Source organism: Triturus cristatus, chromosome 12 (assembly GCF_964204655.1).
Source record: "Triturus cristatus chromosome 12, aTriCri1.1, whole genome shotgun sequence".
NCBI classification, from domain to species: domain Eukaryota; kingdom Metazoa; phylum Chordata; class Amphibia; order Caudata; family Salamandridae; genus Triturus; species Triturus cristatus.
In genome coordinates, this window is record NC_140595.1 from 698763523 (window position 1) to 698781550 (window position 18028).

Below are 18028 nucleotides of genomic sequence, written 5' to 3' on the forward strand. Positions count from 1 at the left end.
GGCATAGAGGGCGTTCCCGTAGTCCAGCCGACTGGTGACGAGGGCCTGGGTGACCGTCTTCCTGGTCTCGGTGGGGATCCACCGGAAGATCTTTCGAAGCATGCGCAGGGTGTTGAAGCATGAAGACGAGACGGCGTTGACTTGTCTGGTCATCGAGAGGGAGGAGTCCAGGATGAAGCCTAGGTTGAGTGCGTGGTCCATTGGCTTGGGGGTGGCTCCCAGGGCGGGGGGCCACCAGGAGTCGTCCCAGGCGGAGGGTGATGATCCCAGGAGGAGGACCTCCGTCTTGTCTGAGTTCAGTTTCAGGCGGCTGTTCTTCATCCATTCGGCGAAGTCTTGCATCCCTTCGTGTAGGCTGGCTTTGGCGGCATCCGGGTCGCTGGTGAGGGAGAGGATCAGCTGGGTGTCGTCGGCGTAGGTGATGATCTTGAGGTTGTGTTGACATGCAATGGTTGCGAGGGGGCTCATGTAGACGTTGAAGAGGGTGGGGCTGAGCGATGACCCTTGTGGAACGCCGCAGATGACTTCGGTGGCCGCTGACCGGAACGGGGGAAGGCGGACTCTCTGGGTTCTGCCGGCGAGGAATGAGGTGATCCACTCCAGGGCCTTCTCCTGGATGCCGGTGTTGTTCAGGTGCTGTACCAGGGTGCCGTGGCAGACAGTGTTGAACGCTGCGGAGAGGTCCAGGAGGAAGAGGGCCGCAGTTTCCCCGTTGTCCATTAGGGATCTGATGTCGTCTGTGGCTGCGATGAGGGCGGTCTCCGTGCTGTGGTTGGCTCGGAAGCCGGATTGCGAGTGGTCGAGGGATCCGTTGGTCTCGAGGAAGGCGGCTAGCTGTCTGTTGACGGTCTTCGATGACTTTGGCAGGAAACGGGAGGAGCGAGATGGGGCGGTAGTTCTTGAGATCGGAGGGGTCTGCAGTTGGTTTATTCAGCAGGGCACTGATCTCGGCGTGTTTCCAGCACTCCGGGAAGGTGGCGGTGTTGAAGGAGGCATTGATGTCGTGGAGGTGGGGTGCGATGATGTGGTCGGCCGTGTTGAAGATGTGGTGTGGGCAGGGGTCCGTAGGGGATCCGGAGTGGATGGTGTTCATTGTGCGTGTTGTGTCTTCGGTGCTGACTGGGATCCAGGTGCGGAGGGTGGCGGTGGGGGGGCATCGGTTCGGTGGTGGGGTTCGTGGGCCGAAGCCGTTGTGAATGTTGGCGATCTTGTCGTGGAAGAAGGCTGCGAGGGAGTCGCAGAGGTCTTGCGAGGGAGTGATGTCATGGTTTCCGGCGTCGGGGTTGGAGAGCTCTTTGACGATGCTGAAGAGTTCCTTGCTGTTGTTGTCCAGTCGTTCCTTGAAGGCTGTCTTCTTTGTGGCGCGGATCAGTTGGTGGTGTTTGAGGGCAGTCATGTTGTCTGTGGTCTGGTTGGTGCACCAGGTGTTCTCCAGGGATCGGCAGTTCTTCTTGGAGGTGATGAGCTAGTCGGTGAACCAGGAGGCTTTCTTGCTGCCGCGTCTGCTGGGGGGGGGGGGGTTCTTCAGTGGTGCGAGGGCATCTGCGCAGTTGGTGATCCACTGTGTGAGGTTGTTGGCGGCTTCGTTGGGGTCCGTTGAGCTGGTGGGGGCGGTTCTGGCTGAGGAAGGTGGTGAGCTGGTCGCCGGTTATCTTGTTCCAGCTCCTGCAGGGGGCTTGTTGAGGGTGGTGGTGGGTCGTCGTTTTACTGAAGCTGAAGTGGACGCAGCTGTGGTCAGTCCACTGGAGATTGGTGGAGTGGCTGAAGGCGACGCATTTGCTGGATGAGAAGACTGGGTCAAGCGTGTGGCCGGCGTAGTGGGTGGGGGTGGTTACCAGTTGCTTGAGTCCGAGGTTGGCCAGGTTGTCCAGCAGAGCAGTGGTGTTGCGGTCCTTGTTGTCCTCCAGGTGGAAGTTGAGGTCCCCCAGGAGGATGTAGTCGGTGGAATTGATGGCGTGCGGGCTGACGAAGTCTGTGATGTCTTCGCTGAACTGTGTGCGTGGTCCCGGTGGTCTGTAGACGAGGGTGCCTCTGAGCGTGGTCTTGGGGGTCAGTGTGTATCTGGAAGTGGAGGTGTTCGGCGGAGGTGAAGGTGTCATCGGAGTTGGTCGTGATGCAGATGGTGTTCTTGTGGATGATGGTGATGCCTCCTCCTGTCTGGTTGACGCGGTCCTTCCTGGTGATTTTGTAGCCTTCCGGGACGGCGATGGCGACGTCGGGCGCGGAGGAGGCGTTCATCCAGGTTTCCGTCAGGAAGGCGATGTCTGGTGCTGTCAAGTCGAGGAGGTTCCAGAGTTAGACGGCATGCCTGTGAACGGAGCGGGTGTTGAGCAGGATGCACATCAGGTGTTTGTTGCTGGGGCTCGGTTTAGCAGGTGCGGTGTTGGGTCGGAGGCCGGTGAAGCGGCAGGTCAGGCAGGTGAAGGGTCCGTGGGTGCGTCTCAGGGTGGCTCGGTAGCAGGCGGTGTTTCGGCCGGCGTTGAGTGCGTGGAGGGTTTTGGCGTCTTAGATGTGCAGGGTGTGCTGGCGAGGGCGAGGACCAGGGGGTCTGGTGCTGGGCGCGGTCCAGGCGCGGACGGGTGCAGACAGGCTTACCTTTGGCGCACCTTCGGCGCTCCCGCTGCGCGCGTCCGTTGCGCGGTCGCTCTGGGGGTGTCTTAAGTAAGGAGCCGGGAGGGAGGAGCAGCTGGGTGGCGGGAGCGGGGCGGCGAATGGAATCACAGGGGGGCGGGGCCGCAGGGAGGCAGCGGCGGGAAATTCCAAGAAGCAGCGGGAAATTCCCAGGAGTAGCGGGCAGAGAGCGAAGGAATCTGCAGGCAGGAGGCGGCAAAGGCAGGCAGGAGCGGCAGCAGTGAGTGGGGCGACCAAGACCTGTGGAGGGCTGAGCGGATTCACCTCAGTACAGACATCTGGGCCTAAATCCATCGTTTTTTGCTCCCCATGCCATTCCAATTTGGACCCAGCCATATGCAAATCAGTTTTAACCCTGTGCCCAATGGGAACAGTCCAACACGAACTGCCAAGCCAGGTCCTCCCTTGTGCTGGAAACATGCATCCTAGGACTGGTTTCGGGCTTTCAGCCCTCATCAGCCAGGATAGCTTGACTCCAGCGGCATGGAGAGCACGGGGCCCATGTCTGGGCATACCTGTCCTGGGTGTTACTTGGCAGTTCGGGCTGGACTGTTCCTACAAGAAACAGGGTCAAGACTGATTTGCATATGGCTGGGTCCTAACTGGGGTGGTATGGGGAGCAAAGGAATAATGGATTTAACCCAGAGCCTTGTGACTGGGGGGGGGGGGGGGGGGGGGGGGGGGAACGGGGGGGGGGGGGAAATGTTTGCATGGTCCAGCATTCCGTCCATCAATGGTTTCTTTTGCACTTACATAAGTGGACATCATATACCAGTCCAGCGTCTCAGAGGGTTTTAAGTTACAATTCTTTACATACCAATGATTACTTCCTACCTGCTCCCAATTGAAAGTGATCACTTAATGTAATAAGGCAACCCGATGTTATCCCATGGAGTGATAGGTCTTCCAGTAATGTAAACCGAATGTAAGAGTTTTTCGCTACCAGGACATGTAAAAGTTAAAAGTACATGTCCAGATTTTTAAATCTACTGCATCCCGTCCTATGGGCAGTGTAGAACCTACCCTAGGGGTGACATATGTATTAAATAGTAAGGATTATGCCTGGCAAAAGGTTTATATTGTCGGGTTGAAATGGCAGTTCAAACTGCACATACAGGTTGCAATGGTAGGCCTGAGACATGTTTAAAGGGTTACTAAAGCGGGGGGCACAATCAGTGCTGCAGGCCAACTAGTAGCATTTAATTTACAGTCCCTTGGTACATGTATTACCACTTTACTAGGGACTTAAGCAAACTAAATGTGCCAATTGGTTGTAAGCCAATCTCACCTCATTTAAAGGGGAGCACACAAGCACTAGGACTGGTCAACAGTGGTTAAATGTGCAAAGTCCTAAAACCAACATAAATTAATAAGCAACAACAAGAGAAGCAAGAAATGTTTTGGGGATGATGGGGGCAAGACCACCCTAAGGCTGACAGGTCTAACACAGACAGCCTTTACCAGGGTCTCTGTACTGCTGAATGGGTTTGGCAGCTTCTCACGCTGGTTTGGGGGATTCCATCAGAAGCCGTAGACTGATGGGCAATTTGAAAGAGGTAGAATGAAGCAATATGACATTTTGATCCTTGTAGGCCCACTGGATTCTAAGGCAAGTCTAAATAAGATACTTACCTGTTGAAGGGTTATCTAGCTGGCACAACACCCAGAAAGTGTAGTGCAGAGAGCATCTTGCTACCCAGTTTCTTCATCTTTAATTTTCATTTTTGTCTGTGCCTAAAACTGCATAATCAAGCCCTCATACAACAAAACTACATTACAATTACTTTCAATAAAACAGCATTTCACCAACATTAAGGCCCTGCTAGAGATCTTGTTGTCTACAGAAATGCTGCCTGACAAATAGTGTCCTAAGTATTGTTAATTAAAAGGCTCTCATTGGGTGTAGATTTTCTGTTAATACCACCATGGAGGCAATATTTTGTAAATACATACATGCAATATTGGTCAGGCGATCTTCTGGTACCACCACCCGTGCCTAGAAATAGAGTGACTTAAAGAGTGGGGTTCCGTGGGCGTATGGCCTATGAGATTGTAAAATGGGGCAGCATCCTCACATCAGGAGCGGACAAAAATGTTTTGCAATCAGCCAAACAAATTCTGCAGTTTTTTTTTTTTGTAATTTGCCTGCAGAGAGAATTAGTGTACGGCAACCACTCAATTTCATTCGAATGGAGTCTTTGAGCTCTTTACTCACCGTGAGGGGGAAGTAGTCTCTGAAATGATTCCAGAGACTCCAGTTTCGGATCCAGCTTGACCTGCGACCTCCGGAGGAAGGCGTGTCCCTGTCCAGGTAGAGCCAGGCGCCATAAAGTAGGGCCAGGTACCAGTAGTCGCTGAGGAGCAGCAGGATGAAGACCGCCAGGCAGCACTGAGCTGTGGAGAGAGATGCACCGGTGAGGGCCAAGGACCGCAGAGGAGAATTCGAGAACCAGCCATAGAAGGGGCAGCCTGGGCCCACTTTAGTTACCGATTCTGGTTGCTTAGTTCAATTCTTCACAAAAGTACTTAGTAGGCCCCAGCTAAAATGCAATTTACGCCGGCATCCCCTTGCGTGATCACCAGCATGTCCCGAGATGGTCATTACATCATGTCGCATAACAGACTTTGTGTAAAATGTTATCACCGTCACAACTACACAAACAGAAGCGCCTTTAGTGCGCATCATGCATTTCGAGCAAAAAAAATAAAATAAAAAGGGAAAGAAAAATTACAATACCAGAGGCAGCATTTCCTATAATTACGCATAACTGAGCATTCCACATTTCTGCAAAACAAACAACAAAAAACACACACATTTCACCCAGAGCTTGTATTTAGTCACTGCTGGGGTTCTGTCTATTATGGTTTGAAAGTTGTGCTATGAAACAAAATCAAGATAGCAAAACAAAAGTAAGATGCCCACCCAACAGCTCTGGTACTGCCTTGAGGACTGATACCACGTGTCCTGGATGGTAGTCAGGGCTTTAAATCGGATGGGGAAAAAGTGGAGGGTTCCTCAAAGGGGTGTGGCCAATGTAATAAAAAGCGCGGCTTAAAAACAAATAAGCTCAAATTCAGCTTGGCACAGTGTGCCGCCCGACGGGTATTCTGCTGCTTCCGTCATTGCATCCAGATATACAATGCAACAATTAACATTACATCTACAGCAAGTCAGGACTATTGGCTTGGTCAGTGGCTGTTAGTTACATGAGAAAAATAAGCAATAACTGTGGCTTCGTTGTATAGAACATTGAAAACGCTTCCGTTTTGAAATGATGCGACAGTGAAAGTACAATAGCGAATCTCTTTGAAGGCAATGAAAGGTGGAACTGCTGTAGAGTTAAGATATTTTTCCCACCCGGAGGGCAAAAACAGAGCCCGATAGAGACCCATCTCGGAACCTACTTTTTAGGTCTCGCCTAGCGCAGCGCGCATGCGCTATCCTATGAGAGGGCCTCTTGGAATCACTTCAGACTTCCAAGAGACTTCTCCGTGTGGGTCTGCCTCCTCCCACACATCCCATTGGCCTTTGCGAGTGGCTTTCAATAATGAAAGCACACAAATGGCCAAAGATGGGTGCATGTCCTGCCTTTCCTCAAACTTTCACTCCCATGGCCTAGTGGTCTCAGGAGCGAGCAGCGGCACACATTGTGCCAGCTGCATTCCTCCCTGATCGTTATCTTGGCTTTCACGGCCATGCTTGCTTTTTTTTTTTACTTTAAAGCTGATTTATTGGAGTGCTTTACACTTCTCATGTATCCTCGATAATTATAATCCACCGCCTCTTTTATAGCTGCGTTTGCTGTGGCGTTTTTTAAAGTTTTACTTTAAAGCCGATTTATTGGAGCGCTTTACACCTCCCCACTTCTCATGGTTACTCTGTAAGAATATTCCACCGCCGTTTTTATTGCTTTGTTTTCCATGGTTCAGACTCCAACACTCATTTACATAGTTTGAGTGTACGCGTGAAACAGTCCATGCAAGCGTCAACTTAGGGCACAAATCAAAACATGTGGCGCTTGCAGTGTGTCCCAACTCTGAGGGCTTCTTGCACTCTCCATCGGAGACACAGATTTCAATTTGGGGTTTTTGTCTGAAGGCTTTTTGGGGCTGCGAGATAGCCGTCAAAGAAATTCCTCTGGTGGTTCAGGGAGAGGTTGGCTAGTCCGACCTTCCTCCCGACCATGCACTCACTGTTTACCCAGATTGCCAAAAACATAAGCAAGGAGTGTGTACACATTAACTTGTGTAAAAACACAAGGGGTTACACACACACACGGGTATACAATGCGCACGCATAGATAGGAGTCACGCATTATTAGGAGAGACACATACAGGTGACATACATGGAGAGAACAAACGAGGACAAGTACACTGGCAAGTACAACCGTAAGAAGGATATTTGAAGGGCGCAATCCATTTGTATTCGTTGTGTGCCGAGACAATGCAGGGTAGGCACACGAAGACATGCGGTACATCTATGGGTACACGGGGCATAGACCACACTGGGTAAATTGGGGTACACAGAGGGGTACACAGGCATGCTCACAGTTTAGAAGGATACATGATGGTTGTGTTACTTTTGTATTCTCTGTGTGCAGGGTGCAGTGTGTGCAGCCACTGAGCACACCCCAGTGCAACCCACGTGCATGCCCCTGCACCCTGCAATTGGCGGGTAGTCTGTGCACTGGGGTGGGGCCCTTCTCCACTGCCTGCACACGCAGCCCAGGGCCAAGTGGGGGGGTTTGAGGTTGCCGCTCATGGGTATTTGCAGATCTTGGAATGAACTCCGAGCCTCCAGCAAAAGCAGAAACCTAGGGAGAGTCGCAAACTGAACTAGAGACAAAAGCAATATCTTTCTTCTTTCTCATCCGTTTCCTATTTTTTTCCTCACTCATCCTTTTTTCTTACTTTTTACTTGAACTCCGAAACTCGATTATGCCAATAGCCTTTAAGTCAGAGCGCCCTGTTTCATCATGTCAAAGTAAAACAAATTCAGAACGCAGCAGCTAGACTCCTGTTCCACCTTCACCTCTGGGAAGGTAGGACAGCCACCAATTCTGTAAGCACTTCACTGGCTACCAGGAGCTAGACATCAACCTTCAACGTATTGGAACCCTCCAACCCCCGGGAAAAATACCAATAAAACTAAAACAATAAAGACAAAACAGAGCTCTATGTTCCAGACTCACCCCTCAGATTTTTATGCCACCATACAATATGTAATCTGCATTTTGCAGAGAGGCAAAGGATTGCACGGGCATGTATTCTGAACACTTTTTAGGTGGTTCCTTTAACTACTAATACAGAAGGATTGATCGGTTGGCTCATCAATAGCTGGTTAAAGGCCAGTGCTGTGTGCGTCGCTGCCTCCGCCTCGTGTGAAGAACCAGAGTCTCGGTGGGTCTGTGAGGGAAGACACATGCAACCTGTCCTGTTGAATGGTTTTGTACACCTCCATCCGCACTGAGATGTTTGAAGCCAGCAGGCTTAGGCCCAAGCAGGTCTACTCAGCCTTTCATCCTTTCACGGTGCATGAAATGAGAACCAGTCTACTTTGGCCCATAGTAGTTGCTCAGAAAGAGGTTATCCGTAAAGCACTTATAATTAAAAGCCATGTATACAGGGCTGTATTTTTATGCTATACAATGAGGCTTCCTGTCCACCATGAAAGTGCTGGGTGCCTGTGTCCTGCTGTGGTTGTTTTTAATCAGATACAAAAATGATCCATGAACTCATTACCGCGGTCACACAAGAGGTGGGTAAACGGTGGGCACTTACGTAGTCAAACTAAGGACAGAAAAGTTGCGACTGTATGGAGAGGGTACACAGGCAGTGCAGGCCGCACCTGTGCCTATAAGCATGCAATGACGACATGTGCCAGCAGCGGGCAGCACATTCACATGGAGAGCCAGGCCAGGGGGCTGGCATGGTGCCTAGAGCCAAAGTACAAAACAATAAGATAACAGCATGCATGGTGGTTTGGGTGGGTATTTTGAGAAACTGTATCACTCCCTTTAATAGGCCTTCAACTACACTACACTAAAACAGTAAACTGCTACAAGCGGGTACTTACTTTTCATTTACAGGACACTTTGCAATTTATTACTTATGGAGTCCTCATATTTAGCAAAACTACTTACACCTCCAAAAGGCGAGACCTATTGGCTATGCCAATGCTTGTTAGAACGGTCGGTGCTGAGCACCGGTGGGACCCGGCCTACTTAATGCTCTGCTGGTAGTAGAGGAGAGCTCAAGAACACTTCTGGACACAAATGCCTCCTCAGACCTTCCCTCCAGACCAAGGAAACAAAACAAAATACATTATAAATTGCCTTATTCACATGACGGAACACAGTCTCGCTGAAGCTGGTGTACAAATATTTCCTCCCATATACGAAAGGGGCGGCATACATAAGCAAGGAAGATTCTGGTCCTGTTTTACCGGGTCCGCATAGTCCAGCTATAGTTAAAGATCCGAGCAGACACTCTGCAGCCTCGCTTCATAAGCTGAGCAAGGTATACACAGATCAACACGTCATCTGCACTGCGTAATAAAGAAAGCTCCTTCGTTTATCAACCACCTTGAGTATTTTATTCTTTTCCTTTACTATTAAGTTTGTATAAGTTAGATGTACAGCTATTATTCTGTTTTTAGAAACCAATATGATTATTATAATGTTGAAGTTGCAATATGATATTAGATGAAGAGACTATTTTATCTTTTTCTTTTTCCTTTTCTCCCTTCCTCCTCTTCTCTTTCTCCTCTCTCACCTTTTCCAGGCTTTTCCCTTCTTCTGGAAAATTGTAAAATGCTATTTTACTTCTTGGTACAATTTTTTACTATAGCTTGTCTTTGCCGGAATAATTAAATACTATTGATATATTTCTTATGTCCTTTATTCCACTAAATTATATAGTCATTCTATGTATTAGCTTTTTTTACATACAAGAATTATTGTATATTGTACCTATGTTTCTAAGATACTTTAATAAAGCGCTTTAAACAAAAAAAAACCAAAAAAAAAACAGTTCAACACGTTCTACTTTCTCAAGATCTCGAAATAAGTAAGATTTTTAAAGGAAATCATTGAAGAGCAGTGTTGTAGAGCAGAGACATCGGTCTTCGAGCAGTCTGCTCCATGCTCATGCTAGGAGCTCTTGTCGTCCTTTGCTTAAAATGTCTTGCTCTGCTTTGCTTGCAGTATCTTGTTTTAATTTACCTATAAGAAATGTCATGGTATGTTTACACATTGTATTCTTCACTTTTGCATTTAAACTGTTTGCATTGTAATTGCAGGAATGCTTGCTCTAAGAGTAAACGTGAGTGTTCCTAGGTAACATTTTCCTTGGTGTAACTTGTTTCTCATGATGCAGTTATAGATGTGTTCTCTCTCTCTCTCTCTCTCTGTCAGTACATTAATTGAGATACAGAGAATATCATGACAGCTGTACGATTACCTGGATTCTGTATTTTGTACTTCATGCCTCTATTCTGCGGTTTCTTTGAAGTTGCATCTTCTCATTAAACTGCCATTGTATTCTGCCTCCAATTCCATGTCTCACATGTCTGTTTTCTTCATTTTTGGAGCAAGCGTTCCTAGGCACCCCGGCTCAAATTAAGGAGCCCCTTTTGTCCCTGACTCCCTCTCTTGCTCAGTTCTGTGGTGGCTCCCGGGGCTCTGAGTACAGCCCCTAGCTTCCTTGACCTGTAATAAATCTTCCCTCCAACATCCGTGTAAGAATCAGCACGGAGAATGATGGGAATGACGACAATTAGAGCCGCTTCTTTAAGGCTTGCAGGACAGCTGATAAGGACTCCCTGACTCAGTCATTTAATGTACTGATCTTAATGCCGCACATGGAGGTCACAGGTTACGATGTCATTGTGGACAACTCAACCTTTCATCCTTCTGGGGTCACTAAAATGAAATCTTATATAAGGGGGCCAGAATGGTTAATGTAATTTACAGTTCTCCTACACTACAAGAATGTGATAAAATGTGCTGTAAAAACATAAGGGCATAGATGCACTCATGTATTGTATATCAATAGGTTTTCTGGAAGGGGAGGTGTCACTTACACATGGTCAGAGTTTACAGTCTGGATTTTACTTTAAATAAGAGGATGCCGCGATCGGATACCAACCCCCCCCCCCCCCCCCCAAACAAATATTACATGACTCCACTATGAATGTTGACTGGCAAAGGAATCCCTCACTGTCCACAGCCGAACAGACAGCGTCATTACTAGTACGGACTACAACAACCAGAAGGCATTAGAGTGACACACGAGAGTCTAAAACTGCAAAGTGTACTCATTGTGATGAGCGCGGTGAGAGAGTACTCGCAGCAAGGCCACCAGGCCTCTTCCCATCCGCCGTGTGAACCGCGGTCTCCTTCATTCCCTTTCAAGATCTCAACAAACGTATTTAGAAAAGTATCTTAAGCTACTCGGAACAGGATCGATGCCAAATAAACTTTCATTCTCCTCGGAGGTCGGTCCCCTTTAACAATTAAAGGCATTCTGGGTAAGAAGTGTTGCTTGCTTCAAACTAATTCATCGAACGCACCTGGTAAAAACTTTTCATAAGGAACTCCCCCCCCCCCCCCCACCCCAAAGAAAAAAATAATAATGTAAATCGGAGTAGCGGACATTAAAATGTCTGGTCATCCCCCCAGTTGGGTTTCGGATCTTGGCACATGTAGAGACTTCTAGGCGCTCTCTTTCCATTTAGGTTTCCAAAGCTCTCGTCACATGCCTAGAAGCCCCCTTGTAATTATCTTGATTGTGCACTCCTGTTGCCGAGACCAGTGCCCTTTGACGCGGGGGTCGAACGTGGACCCCCCAGTTACACAGCTTCCAACATGCCTTTGGCACTTCCAGCCACCCCGGTCATGTAAACAAAACCTGCCTTAGATTCTGGGACATGCCTGCCCTCAGACGCAGGAGCAGAGCCAGACCACAGGTCCCAGAATTGTATGCGAGGATTGACGAGCAGGTGCGGGCTGGAGGTGCGCTCAGGGGTGCGCGCAGGGGTCAGGGGTGCGCACAGGGGTCAGGGCCAAGCACGCGATAGTCACTTTATTTATGCAGCTTTCTATCGTGCAAACACGGCCAACGAAGCGCTTTACGGAATATGAACAGTTTTAAATAATGATGAGCACACATATTTGCTCTGCAATAAGTGATGTAAAAAGAACCCCCTTTATTAAAATACATTTTCTTAAAACTATCCTTCTAAACGCACTCGAGCAGATTACACATCGCGCATCACGTAAATCACTATAGGCAATTAGATCTCGCTGTGTTGCACAGAGAACACAGTCATTCAATTTTCATCACTTGCGCCGCCACCCCTCGAATAACTCCTACCGCCCCCCTAGTCCTACCACCCCCATACCTAGAGCCAGGAACGAGAAGATCCATTTGAGCACCGCCGCGGTCTGCAGCCTCCTGCTCAGGGGCATGTGCAGGGGGGCGAATTGTATCTTCATGGCGGTGTAATCCCGGCTTCTCCTCGCACGCTCGGGCAAATCCTCGGCAACCCCGGGGTCTTGGGTAGGATAGGAGCAGGAGGCTGCAGGGAGCGGGGGAGATTCCGAGCTGCTCTCTTCCCATTTAATCAGAGTTCTGAGGTGAGGTCAGAGGACACACCTCCTCAAGGCCTCCTACCATTGGTCGACCTTTCTGGGCCAGCTGTGCCGGACTGGACTTTGTCCAGACGTTGTGTGCCGCAACTCTCCGCAGGGTCTGCAGGCTGGGGTGCAAGGCGGGGGGTGGAGGATGCCACTGGCCCAGACAGGAGGACCTCCGCCTTGGAAGCGAAAGAATGCTGGACACTAAAAGCTAGTCATAAAGGGAGTATAGTCAGCCCATCACAATCCCTGGACCCTGGTGCAACTGTACCTTCCGCATCAACAACAGCTACGCGCTTGAAAGGTCGGCAGGTGATCTTCGCCGAAGGTCTTAACGGACACGAGGCCTTCAACAGACACGCACGGCCCCATCACTCTTTCCAGGCGCGCAACACCCATTGGACTCGAAGGGCTTCAGCTCCCCCCCCCCCCCCCCCCCTCGTGTGTGGCAGCCCGGGATGGGACAGCTTCCCGGGCAGACACACAGCCGCACCCGAGCACTTCACAGGTCTTTAAAAGACCATTTGCATGTTAATGAGGCCTCGCTGTTGTTTCACCCCTTCTAAGAGCCACTGCAGCTCCTTTCTGCCTATGGCTCACCCCTTCTAAGAGCCCCTGCAGCTCCACTCTGCCTATTGCTTAAAGTTTCAGCCCCCCCGAAATTTTTTCTTAGCCCCCCCCCCCCCCCGAAATTTGGCTCTAGTTGTGCCTCTGACTCTTTCAGATGGGGTCTCCGCTTCTCGGGTGCGAATCTCGTGGTGTCCCACACCGGTTTCACACAAGTGCTGGGCACCAAAGAACAGAGGCTCTGCAGAGAGGCGTCTTGTCCTCTTCACACCACACGGGGGTGGGAGGTTGCAGGTGGCCCCATGTTCCCTCCCACTGTGAGGGCTTGTTAGGTTTTAGAAGGGCCCCTTCTCTTAGAGTGTGAATGTGTGCACCGTCACACTGGGATTCACGTTGCCGGCAACCCCCCGTTGTGAAGATGGACAGGATCTGTCAATCATTCACTTTTGGTAAAACACTATGCCAACTGCACAGCACGGGGTGTGTGTGTGTGTGTGTGTAGGAAGCTGGCTCTGTATATACTATACCAAAGTGAGGTATTGTGTGCACAGAGTCCAGATGAACCCCAAAGGTAGGCACTCTCTATTTGTGGTAGTGTGGGCGAGCAGTAAGGCTTTATCAGAGGACAGTGTTAAGCATTTGTTGTACACACTCAGTCAGCAAATGATTTCACACACTCATAGACTGAACTCAGACCAATTGTTTTTGTATGAAAATATCCTTTTAGTTATTTTATTTTCTAGAGCCCAGCAAGCCTGGCACAGGTAAGCAATAAGTACTTTACAGTAGCAATGCAGTTTGTAAATAGTCTGACTTGCAAATGTAAATGTACTTTGATTTGATTATAGTAGTGTTACTGATAATGCAATGCTTTTCAGAATACAGTACGTATACTGTGTATAGGATTTGTAGTAAAATTACAGGTCAGTTACTTTTGCGGTTACTTTTCTTACACAGTGCAGTATGCCTGGATACTACACGGGGACATTTCCTGTAAACAGGTAAGTAAAAGCGTTTTTGTTTGTTAGTACAATTTTGAAGAATTTCTTTAGGTTTTCCAACTCCACAATTAAAAACTTTTCATAGAAAAACAGTCAATGTTATCCTACGGAGGAAAATAGCGTTATCGGTTTATAGGTAAGTACTTTGTTGAGGGAGTTGTTGTTCTGGGGTTAGACTCAGGGGTCCCCCAGGGTCAAGGATGTACTCTTGTTACACCCTCAGCAGCACTAGGGCGGCCGGTTGCAGAGTGCTGAGGCCCAATGTCATCCAAAGGGGGATAGGGGGCCTCAGGTTGGTGGCTGCTGACGAGCAGATCACTGGGTTGTGGGAGCAAAGCTCCTGGACTCAAGCTCAGGGCAAATGGGGGTTTAGGCCAGCACAAGAAATGCACCCTCAGTGACACTGGGGTGGCCGGGTGCAGAGTGCTGTTTTGGCGTTGGGTGACCTGTAGCTTTCAATTGGGAGTCTCCGGTTTGCAAAAACACTGCAGGCTCGGGAATAGGAAGGTCTTCTGGGTGCGACCACCACTTGGAGAGTTAAGTTGGGATCTTGGGGGTTGGTTAGGCACTGTCGGTTGGGCCACTCAAGGCCATGGGGCATCGGGTGCAGGGTGCCTTTTAGGGTCGGATCTTCTTACCAGCTCTGGGTCGCGTTTGGGGGGACCTTCCGGTTTGAGGCTGCAGGCGTCGGCTGGAGGCTTGAGGCAAATCAGGGGTCACCAGATCTTTGTTTCAGGATCGCTGGGGGGATCTCCTCTTGGTGTTGGGCCACTCGAACCTCGGGCCGCGGACGTCGGGTGCAGAGTGATGCAGACCAGCGGATCCTTGCAGAACTGGAGTCTGTTGTTTGAACAAATGCGGTGTTCATGGAAGACAGAGTCTTTGGGATTGAGGGCAGGCAGGTCCTCCGGGTTTGCCGAGGTTGCTGGCTGCAGGACACACTAGGGTTTTGTTGGAGCAGGTTCCAGGTGGGGACAGGCCGGTAGGGCTGGGACCAAGTCAGTGGGCGTCCGCCTCTTGTTAGCTTCAGCATGGCTGTTCGGTCATTCTTCTTCTTTTCTTCTTGCAGGTTCTTCTCTGAGGAGGCAAGGTTCAGGGGTGCCCCTAAATACTAGATTTAGGGGTGTTACAGGTTGGTTAAATGTTGGGACCAATGGGTCCCTTCCCTGGGGTGGGTACACCCCTTATTATGCCACCCTCCAGTGGGAGGGGGCATAAGCCTTTCCCTGGTTGGCTGGGTCCCTCCATCTGCAAGATGGCAGGGACTGAGAGTTGTGCTTCACCTCGCCTCCCCCACCTGAGGAGTGGAGTTGCACAGGTGGGCACATCTCTCTTCCTCACTTGTTTTTCCCGCTGGTTCTCCCGCCCAAAGGGGAGGGGGGGAGGGGGGGTCAGAACCAGTAGGGACCAGTTGCTGAAAGCAGCAAGTGGCCTGGGGAAGCTCACAAAGGCGACAAGCCTTTGAAGCTTCCCCTTCAAGGACCCTGCCCATCCTGGGGGAGGAGGCTTGGAACCTCATCCCAGGATGTGCATTGTTTCAGGCCCCCGAGAGCAGCAGGCTCTCGACACTGGTCCAGAAACATGTCTGGTGGGGGCACCTGAAAGCAGTCACTCAGCCTGGAAACTAGTGGTAGGTCGTTTTTCAGGGGGCATCTCTAAGATGCCATCTGTGTGCATTTTTCATTAAATCCCACACTGGCATCAGTGTGGGTTTAATGTGTTAAGAAGTTTGATATCAAACTTCCCAGTTCTCAGTGTAGCAACTATGGTGCTGTGGAGTTCGTAATGACAAACTCCCAGCACCATATACTCTTAATGGCAGCACTGCACTTACAATGTCTAAGAATGGACTTAGACACTGTAGGGGTATAGGGCTCATGCACCTGTACCCTCACCACTGGTGTAGGGCACCTAGCTAGAGGGGTGACTGATCCATGCCAGGGCAGTGGGTTGTAGGCATGGGACACAGGGATGTGTGCCATGTCGACTCTTTACTTTGTTCTGCACCCAGACACGCAGCCTGCCAAGGCAGTGTGTGAGTGTGAAGGTACATGACCTCTAAGGGTGGCACAGTAAGTGCTGCAGCCCTTAGAGGCCTTCCCTGGTCACAGTGCCCAGCGTACCTGTGGTACCATTTACCAGAGGCAGACCTGTGGCCAGAGATGCCAATTGTGTTTGGGTTAGTTTTGAGGAAAGAACACAGGCCCTGGGAACCTGATTGGCAGGGACCCAAGGCACATCTAGCCAAAGTGCATCAGTAGTCTGGCAAAAGTCGGGGGTTACTGCAACAGAAACCCAGCTTCTCACAGTGTGGCCTTCGTGAACAGTTGTTTTGTTACATAGTAAGCAGGGGCAGAGAATCCCAACATGCAAAGTTCTGCCTGAAGGAGTCACACTTGATCTTTGTCCTTGGAAGCTGTGGTTTTATATTTGACAATGTGGTCTAGCCCATTACAAATACTGTTACTGATTGTTTTGCACTTAAACCCAAATCTGAACCCTTGTCTCCTAATTTAGGGAACTGCACTGTTTTACTGGCATCACACATGAAAACATGCAGTGAAAATGCCACGTTCTCATTCCTATATTCTGTTCCTTTATCTCATATATCCTCTTCTTCATCCTCCTATCACATATCACATTCTATGGCTCTTCCATCTCTCTTCATTCTTTAACAACCTGGTCTCTTCCTCCCAAATTTCTCTAGCTCACCTCTCTACCTTAATCACTTCTTCATTCTCCTCTCACAATTGATTTTAACTCAACTTGTAATCCCACTTTCTTCTCATACTTATTCCAAATCTAATGCCATCCTCTTCTATACCCTCTTCATGCCCACTTCTCTCCCAGACACTCTCACACCCTCATCGCGATAAACATTACAGCCTAACCTCTCAAACACCCTCACCTATTGATTCATCCTTGCCCCCAAACAGTGCATTAGTGGCTTTAATCTTCCACCCTCTCTTGCTTCTTAGCCCATTTTCTCCCTCATCCATCTCTTTCACATTCTGTTTCATTCTTATGCCAGATAACCACACACACACACTTATCTTCTGCACATTTGTCACCCTCACTCAATTAATCAGGATATATAAAGCGCGGCTAATCACCCAATAGAGTATCCAGGCATTTGCAGGTCCCAGAGGCTTATTCGAACACCCAGGTCTTGAGGGCCATTTGAAATTCCACAAGTGAGGTGAGGGTCCGGAGGTGAGTGGGGAGGCTGTTCAAGGTCTTTGCTGCCATGCGGGAGAAGGAGCATCCTCCACCACTACAGATGCAAGGAGCATGGACAAGTGAAAATGAGGCAGAGCATAGCCTTCTCGATGGTTGGTGGAAGTTCAGATGGTGGTTAATGTATGCAGGTCCTTGGTCGTGTACAGCCATGTGTGAGTGGGTAAGTAGCTTTAATTGGTATCTCTTCTGTACAGGGAGCCTGTGAAGTTGCCTGACTTGGGATGTGATGTGGATTTATCAGGGAATGCAGAGGATGAGTCTGGCTGTGTTGTTCTGTATGGTCTGAAGTCTCTGTAGGAGGTGTGCGGAGATTCCTACGTCGAGGGTGTTGCCATAGCCCAGTCGGCCGATGATGAAGGTCTGTGTCACAGAGCATCTCATCTGTAGTGGTAGTCACTTGAAGATCTTATGTAGCATGAGCCAAGTGAGGAAACGTAGAGGAGACAATGTTGATCTGTGATTTCATGGTGATCTTGTCAATGATGATTGTAAGGTTTCTGGCATGGTCGGAAGGAGCGGGTGCTGTTCCTAGGTCTGATGGGCATCAGGAGTCGTTGCATGTGTTGCTGCTGTTGCCAAAGATGTAAGCTTCATGTATTTGTTATAGCTCTCAAATCTGTTTCCATGGATGTTTCATTCAAAACGTTTTCGAAGGATTTTATTTGATTTTGTGAAAGTCTTTTTTCAGCAATAAGGAAGTTCCCTTTTCAAGAGCTTTTATTATAATATTTATGGATTTGGAAATATGATGGGATTTTGGCTGGTGGATTATAATTGCTAAAATAAGCCTGCTTTTTAAGAACAATGCTACTCCTTGAAAATGAATTAGCATTTTGTTGTTGTATTCTTTATTCGATGTTTTAAAGTTTAGCTTTAATGGTTCTATGGAACCGAAATAAAGGAAACATGATGAAGAACCGCACACACTTTGACATTAGGTCTCTCTTACAC

The 18028-nt window shown here is 49.2% G+C and overlaps 1 protein-coding gene across 1 annotated transcript in view; it reads right to left on the minus strand.

The window, feature by feature from the left end:
- The window catches only part of LOC146780130 (2-acylglycerol O-acyltransferase 2-like), a 32468-nt gene extending 19793 nt beyond the window's left edge, over positions 1–12675 (minus strand). The window contains exons 1-2 of the mRNA XM_085638131.1: positions 12035–12675; positions 4847–5025 (exon numbers count right to left, since the gene is read on the minus strand). Of these exons, the coding sequence (XP_085494257.1) occupies positions 4847–5025; positions 12035–12128 (273 nt within the window). The 5' untranslated portion in view covers positions 12129–12675. The remainder of the gene's footprint in view (positions 1–4846; positions 5026–12034) is intronic.
- Between the last annotated feature and the right edge of the window lie 5353 nt (positions 12676–18028).